Below are 8,356 nucleotides of genomic sequence, written 5' to 3'. Positions count from 1 at the left end.
TAAAGGACAGTCTGTTTTCAGAGTGATATAGAGTTAAGAGTGTGCTAGATTTTGAACATAACAATCAGAGGCTACTACTTTTCTGCATCTGTTTCCTTCTCTGCTTTGCCTGTATTTATTTTGGGGTGCTGCTGGGCTGCAAACTGGTTTCTTTGTCTTGGTGTTAAAAATCTGTCACTGGGTTGTTGCTGCTGAGTGTTGTTTTTCTTGCTGCTGCTGTTGCTGTGTATGCTACTGCTTCCACTGATCATTCCTCTTCTTCTTTTGCTTTCCCAAATACCAGGTACACCACTGATACACTGTCAATGTAAGCTGAAAGTTGAAACATGAATACAGAAATGAAGAGCTGAAGTTGTTTTTTTTCGAATCTGTTTCAGTCTGTATATTGAACATTAAAGTTGTGTATATAATAGTTCATATCTTCCATTAGGATAATGAAGGCAGTCGTCATGTATAATTAGACATCACGTATGGCTACTTAGTATCCCCTTATGTATGTATGTTGGTAGATAGAAAAGAAGTGAGAATGTAGTAAACAATGTCTGGAATTTTAGTTGTGTTTGTGATTAACATATCTTCTAACGCATGTTAAGTGTTAAACTGTCCATTGCTAGTTAATCTCACTCCATTTAGCGGGCTGCCTCACTATAACTTGCAACAATACCATTAGAATAAAATAACACCAGTTTCCATTTCAGCTTTATAAATGTTGGGCCTGAGTCGAATGGACTAACATGCCCTTATAGGAAAAGGAATGGCCCAGGTCCAGTCCATACAGTGTGCGCTGGGCCTAGGCCCATAATATCTAAACGACTGCCCAGACACGCGTTCATGTTTCGGATTTGGGCAAATCACATTCAGAACCCGACTATAACTAACTTGTAAGCATGTAAATAAAGTTGGACCGCTCTTCTTCTTTCATTATTAGAGACAAACTCAATAGAAAACATATCCACTATAGGACGACCTTTTAAATAAAAAATGAGACGAGCCTCGCCAAATAAATCACACATCGCCGGGGCCCTCAATAAATACATAACCATTGACTAGACTTTGGATTTGGCCGTTTAGTGAATTTTTCAAAGCCTTTTTCTAAAACAACAATACGTAGTTTCTTAAGGACGCGTCTTAATTAATCTTACCTTCTTGAATACGGGTGTGCATTTATGTGACCCAAATCTAAATCTTAATGGAGTCGAAATGTGTCTCTAATCACGGGCACATTGATTGTGACGTGGCTCGAGATACGTTTTCATAACGTTGCAAATTCCCCCAATAATAATAATAATAATAATAATAATAATAATAATAATAAATAACGAATGAGACGAGCCTCGATAAACAAGAATACCCAAAGTGCGAGGCCCTCAACGGATAATTATTTCGAGTACTTAGATTCCGGGACGAGCCGTTTAGCAAATTTCACGGCCCTACCCAAAATAATGATACGCTAGTCGCTTTAGGCGCGTATTTAATAATGTTATCTTCTTAAACTCGGGTGCACATTTATGTGACCCAAATCCAAATCTCAACAGAGTTAAAATGTGTCAACAACCACGGGTGCATTGATGTGACGTTGTTCGAGACGTGTTTCCACGATGTTGCAATTCTTGATAAAAAAAATAGTAACGATAAAAGCAGTTAAAAGTTAAAACTTTCACATGAGCTCATAATTTTATAAAATCAGATAAACAAGCCGAATATGACAGTTGAGCGACCGTGCTAGAACAACGGAACTCGGGAATGCCTAATACCTTCTCCCGGGTTAACAGAATTCCTTATCCGGATTTCTGGTTCGCGGACTGTAATACAGAGTCATTCTTTTCCTCAATTCGGGATTAAATTGGTGACTTAGGACACCCTAAATCTCCCAAGTGGCGACTCTAAAATAAATAAACAAATCCCGTTTCGATTGTCCTTTAATTGGAAAAACTCCTTCACCCCACGCGGGTGCGGAAAAAGGAGGTGTGACACGGGGCATACTGTGAAGATATGGTACTTTGAGGTTCCGATGAGGTGATCTATGGCTTCGAGCTAAGTGGTGGAGTCAGCTAATGATGATCAAATTGTAGGATCATGGGCCATATTAGTTTTCAGACCAAGGGATTGTTTGGTTATTTCTTCAAATGATCATATGCTGGTGAAGCACGGGTTGCTCGATGCGTATTAGTTGTGTATTGAAGATTAGAGTAAGATGAGTGGTTATCGAGAAGGTTTTGGCAAGTTCCAAATTTTATGTAACCTTTACGGACTTTTGAATTTGTCTACGGGTGGGCTTGAAAACAATAGTGAATGGTAATCGGATCTACGATATTTCCTTGTCAAGGAAGGTCTACATGTCAATGTTGGAGTGATACAAGAAATGGCTTCAGGTTCCCAGTAAGTTCCCTCAAGGAGATCATATCGGATTGAGTTATTTTCGGGTTGGCAGTCTGTGTGGCTCGATTGAGTTAGAGGCAATTGGTTCTGATTACTCGATTATGTGTTACTGAGTTTCGGAGAATTACTCATGGTTATGACCATGGTCGGAGTTGATATTTTCTACAGGTATAGAAGCTATATTGCGTGTGGTGGTGTTCTCCTAGATTGAGTTAAATGAAAGATTCTCGGGCGATGAGGTGTTCAATTTTCTTATGGTTCAGAGTTGACTATGAGACTTTCGTAGTGTTGCGAGTTAGCATGTTAGAGGCGAGGTGCCGTGTGGGGTTGAAAGGTTGCATGTACAAGGATGCAGATAGTTTTAGAGGGAAGGATATGAGTTCTTGATGACACGATCGATTTTGGGTGTTCAAAGGCTTGCTGGCACTATATGTTCCCACCAGAGGAGAGTTCTCCTGTTGGTAGGTACATTATGTTTTGAATTATGAGTATTTTTTTTCGCAAGGTGAGGGGGTATGAGTTATGTGTTAGCCATTTGAGTAGCGGTGTTGATATTGGATATGAAGATTATAGTATTCGTGAGGCTTAGAGACTGGATATTCTCGCTGGCAGACTATTCCTTGATTGCAAGCTGTGAAGAAATGTCGAGGATTGGATGATGGATAGTAGGTGTTATGGAAAGGTTGCTATGGACTTTTGGAAGATTAATTGCATGTTTGGGGGATGATCGGAAATTGGTTTGGGGGGTTGCTTTTGAGCCTAATGAGAATGTGTATTCTATATCAGATCAGACCTGTTTGTTCTTGAGCAGTTCTTACCATATGTATATCATCAAGCAAAATGGATGTTATTCGCTCCTTGGTTTATGTTATATGTTTCTCTTTTATACTATGGCAGGATGTGATGGTTGCATGATTCTTCGCACGCATATTGTGATTCAGTTTAGGACTCATGGCATTATATGCAAGGATGTTGATCTACTTATTGCACCGTAGTTATGCTTGTCCTTCTCAGTATTGTTTGTTCCTAATAATTTTTCCCACATTTATATTTTTGTGCACTCGGTTGTGCTTGATATTGATGCACTTGTGATTAGTGAGCCTGCGTATTATGGTTCGATGGATACCCTATGTGGATTGATGTGATGGGATCGAGTTGCATGCCACAACGGTACAGTGATAAAATGTGACTCTTTATTCCTATTTCGTGTATTTTGCTTTCACCTTGTTGAATATAGTTCATAGTAAAATTCTATAGTAGTCTTTTTATTTAGTTTTCTTACTGTTATCTGTCATGTCTGAATTCTTAATTGTTGGTGCACGAAATCGGGTTACGCGGGGATCCATATGGTTGTTGTTGGCACTTGTCAGTGGGGCTGCTTGTATTGGTTGAGATGAGGTTTCTAGACCTGAGATTTGTGCTATTATATTGGGATGAGGAAGGTTTGGAAGAATAACACTATATGTTGTTCAGGATTTGGACAATGACCATGGTTGTGCGAGTGAGTTTCTTGGCTTATTGATCATATGAATGGTTTGGCATTTATGCATGTTTCTATCATCATCGATAGGGTATGAAGGTTTTGAACGAGGTTCTAACCGATAGGAGGTTTGCTACCAGCACCCGATTTGTTTTTAGTCAGTAATGGTGGTCATTAGTTCCCATTATGAGTACCGAAGTGATGGGGTATATCATATGATTACATACTGGGTTATGGTTATGACTTGATACATCTTGTTCAGGCTTATACATTGTGCAAGTGAGGGATTCGGGTCTTGTAATGAATTCTGGATGATAGAGATTGTGTTCTAAGGTTTAAGGAGCAAAGTTGAAGTAAGGATATCTAGTTATGTTGTGTTGGCGGGCTTATATAGAGTAGGGTGACGTGGAATCACCCCCGGGTTTATGCTTAGTAGGTTACACCGTGATTTGATAGCTTTGGAACGACTCCTGGCACGTTCGAGGACGAACGTATGTTTAAGTGGTGGAGGATGTAACGACCCGACTGGTCGTTTTGACCATTTGCACTTCGCTCGGTAGTTTACGGGCGTGAGTAGCTTCGTATGATGTATTTTGACTTATGTGACTCGTCAGTTCTGGTTTTCAGGTTATTCGGGACTAACTTGGAAGAATGATTCTCAACTAGGGAGCTTCAAATTTGAAGGGAGTTGACCGAGTTTGGAATTTTTGATATCAGGGTCGGATTTTAGTTCCGAAAGTTGGAGCAGGCCCATAATGTCAATTGTGACTTATGTGCAAAATTTGAGGGCAATCAGACGTGATTTGATAGGTTTCGGCATCGGTTGTGGAAGTTTTAAGTTTCAAGTTCATTGATTTTTGGATTGAGGTGTAATTCATCGTTTCGATATTGTTATGTGTGTTTTAAGGCCTCTAGTAGGTCCGTGTTATGTTATGGAACTTTTTGGTATGTTTGGACGTGGTCCCGAGGGGATTGGGTGAGTTTCAGATATGTTTGGGTTATGTTGCGCTCGTGTTTTTATATTTCGACCTTGTTTCTTCAAGCATAAATGGTACTACATTAAGCAAATGAGCTTTAATTTCTTTTTTTATTAAAGCTTTAGATCCATATCGTAATTACGGAGCCATAGCAAAAATAATCATCAAATTTGGATATCGTATAAGGAGTTTATGGTCATTTTACTAAGTATTGGGTTGCCAGATTTTTAGATTAATTATAAAATTGCCACTGACTTCGTATTTAAAAATCTGCTCTATTTCCAAATATTAAAACCAACATATCTCCTTCAATATATGGTCAAATGGAGTGATTCAAGAGCCTAACATGACTAGAATTTCACAAGGAATCTATTGGAGGCATCAAAAATGAGTTTCGAGATAATTTGTCACAAGAAACGAGGCAAAGTAGTGTTAAAATAAGGCTTTTGCTCATTTAACATATTTTGAGTTGGGGAGCTCGGAATTGTGCAATTTTGAGGTGATTTTTACTATATGAATTGGGGTAAGTGTTCTCTACTCGGTTTAATTTACTCCATGAATCTATCTTCTATTTTAGCTTCTGGTTGATGAATTTTAAAGAGGAAATTGAGGGTTTTGGCCTAAAAGCATGAAGGGGGATGCCGTGCCATTTCATTTATATTGTTATGCTTGTATGTTATCGTGAGGTCATGTCACGATGGGTGTTTCCGTGCAGGCGAGGATGAGGGACATGCATTATGTTTGATATTAGTCTTCCGTGTATACGTTCATGTCTTTAACTTGAACTGTTATTGTTATAGATCTGATGTGACCTGTTGCTATTGTCCTGTCATTGATCCATATCTCAATTGTTGTTGTGTTGCTCATACCTTTTACTCGCTTAACTTGTAAATACCACGTTTATTTCCTGCTTTTATAATTATGCTCATGTGGTATATATTCTGTTGCACTTTAGTATAAGTCTTCCACCATGCTAGCCATTTATGCTCCTGTTTGTCATTTTGTAAAGATTATGTGTTTACTTATTATTTGTTATATTTGTACTTGGGCCTCCAATATGCTAGTAAGTTGATATTCCTTGTTTTCGAATTGTTGTTGTTATTCACGTGCTTTCCGCTTAGTCTTTTACTCTGCCCACATGTGTATCTGATGGGGTTTCAATGTCTTTGCCTTATGCTTCTTATGTTTTGACTATCTAACAAACTTATTGTTGAGAACCAGATAGAGAACCTGACTCACTTTGTATACATTTCAAGTGAACAATGTCCAGTCTGATCTCCAGCAAATGAACGAACAACTACAAGGAGGAACACAATAGGGACCTAGTCCCTTAGGGTTCTCTGGCAGAAGTACAAGTCAACTATACAGCTGAAATGCAACTGCAGAAAGTGATTGTCCACAGCTGTTACAAAGAGGAACACAATAGGGACCTGGTCCCTTAGGGTTCTCTGACAGAAGTACAAGTCAACTATACAGCTGGAACGCAACTGCAGAAAGTGACTGTCCACAAATGTACACGTGACAGTGCAACAGACAGTGCAAAAATCACTTCTCATTGGGAAGAAGCGTGTACCAAGAATTGACATCACTATTGTGATGTCTTTTGTAGTATAACAATCTAGTGCAAGACACAATACTTCACTTGTGCATTTAGTCATATTCTCTCAAGCAGTAAAGTGTTTATCCGACATTGAAGTCACTGGTGTGTCAAGAACAAGAAGACAACTCCACTAAAGGATCAGCTTCACAATGAGTCTATGTGTATCCGTAGTTGAGTTGTAATCTTGTTATTTGTTATTCATTGTAACTCCTATCTTGCTTTCTTAGAAGCTATGTTTTAGGAAACCCAAAATCCGTAAAATTTCTAAGTTTATGTTATGACTAGGTTTAGTCATAAGTTTAAAGTCTTTGTAACTAGAGAGTCACAAAGTGGCTTGTGGTAAGAGTATCACAAGTTAGTTAAGTTGAAGTCTTTGTAATAGAGTCATTACAAAGTGGCTTGTAATAGTGAGATTACAAGTTAGTGAAGTTGAAAGCCTACAAGTGTAGGTCGTGGTTTTTGTCCCCTTGTGTGGGACTTTTCCACGTAAAAATCCCTTGTCTCTTTTACTTATTATTTCATAAGTATTCTCAGTAGAAACTCATAAAGGTCATGTGCTCTATAGTTTGGTGGACTCATATCAGCTATCAATTGGTATCAGAGTAGGTTCTTTCTAAAAGGTTAACACCTAGAAAGTATATCAATGTCTGCTCCACCCAACTTTGAGGAAGGACAATCAACCTACAGACCTCCTAGATTCAATGGTCAGTACTACGGCTGGTGGAAGACTCGCATGCATGATTTTAAAATGGCCAAAGATTCAAAACTGTGGGACATCATCTATGATGGTCCACATGTTCCTATAAAGAAATTGAAGAAATTGGACCAATGATGCCGAAAGACAGAAAGGAGTACAGTGATATTGACAGAAAAGCCATAGAAACGAACTATCGCGCCAAGAAAATCTTGGTATATGATATAGGACCCGATGAGTACAATAGAGTCTCAGCTTGTGATACTGCCAAAGAAATATGGGAAGCATTGCAAATCGCACACGAAGGAACCACTCAGGTTAAACAATCCAAGATTGACATGCTCACCACAAAGTATGAGCTCTTCAGGATGAAAGATGATGAGTTTATACATGATATGCACACTAGATTCACATCCATCATAAATGAGCTTCATTCACTTGGAGATGTTATTTCCATAAATAAGCTTGTAAGGAAAATCCTCAGTGTTCTACCTGGTTATTGGGAAAGAAAGGTAAATGCCATCACTAAAGCTAAGGATCTACAAAATCTTACCATGGATGAGCTGATTGGTAATTTGAAGACATACGAGATGAAAAGAAAGAAAGACAGTGAAAGGAGAGAGCCAAAGAAGGAAAAGAACCTGGTACTCAAGCCTGAAAGCAGTGACTCAAGTGAAGAAGATAATGATATGGCTTATCTTACTAAAAGGTTTCAAAAGATGGTTCGAAGGAATGGTGGTATACCAAAGAGGGGCAATTCAAGTAAGGCAAGGAACAATAATCTATGTCATAGGTGCAGAAAGCTAGGTCATTTCATCAAAGAATGTCCACTTCTAAAACAGGAGCAATACAAGAAAAACCCTGATAAAGCAGTAAAAAGGGAACCTGTTAGAAACTATGCGTCCACCAGACTGTACAGAGAACCGGGTTCTCTATGAGTTTCCACTAAAAATAAAACTGTATAGCGATCTGATCCTATATCAGTTCCCACAGTGCTAACTACTGAACCAGTATGTAAATGAGACACAGGATAAGTTCCCACTATATAGAGAATCAGATTCTCTATAAGTTCCCATTGTAAGCAACAGACTGTAAAACCAACCAGTATAGGGAATAAGGTTCTCTAATTGTTCTCGCAGTAGCTCGGCAATAAGTAAAGAACACAGAGGATTTTTACGTGAAAAAATCTCAACTCAAGGGGACAAAAACCACGGCCTACACTTGTA

General features: G+C 38.7%; 1 protein-coding gene across 1 annotated transcript; it reads left to right on the top strand.

Annotated features, from left to right (window-relative positions):
• Window positions 1–7,267: 7,267 nt before the first annotated feature.
• On the top strand, window positions 7,268–8,068 carry LOC138880692 (uncharacterized). Its single transcript, XM_070160868.1, has one exon. It carries the CDS (start codon window positions 7,268–7,270, stop codon window positions 8,066–8,068), a length of 801 nt encoding a protein of 266 aa, XP_070016969.1.
• The last annotated feature ends 288 nt before the right edge of the window (window positions 8,069–8,356 follow it).

The sequence above is a fragment of the Nicotiana sylvestris genome, chromosome 11 (assembly GCF_000393655.2).
Source record: "Nicotiana sylvestris chromosome 11, ASM39365v2, whole genome shotgun sequence".
In the NCBI taxonomy this organism is placed as follows: domain Eukaryota; kingdom Viridiplantae; phylum Streptophyta; class Magnoliopsida; order Solanales; family Solanaceae; genus Nicotiana; species Nicotiana sylvestris.
The sequence above is the reverse complement of the archived record's forward strand: the minus strand, read 5'-3'. Positions and strand labels throughout refer to the sequence as shown.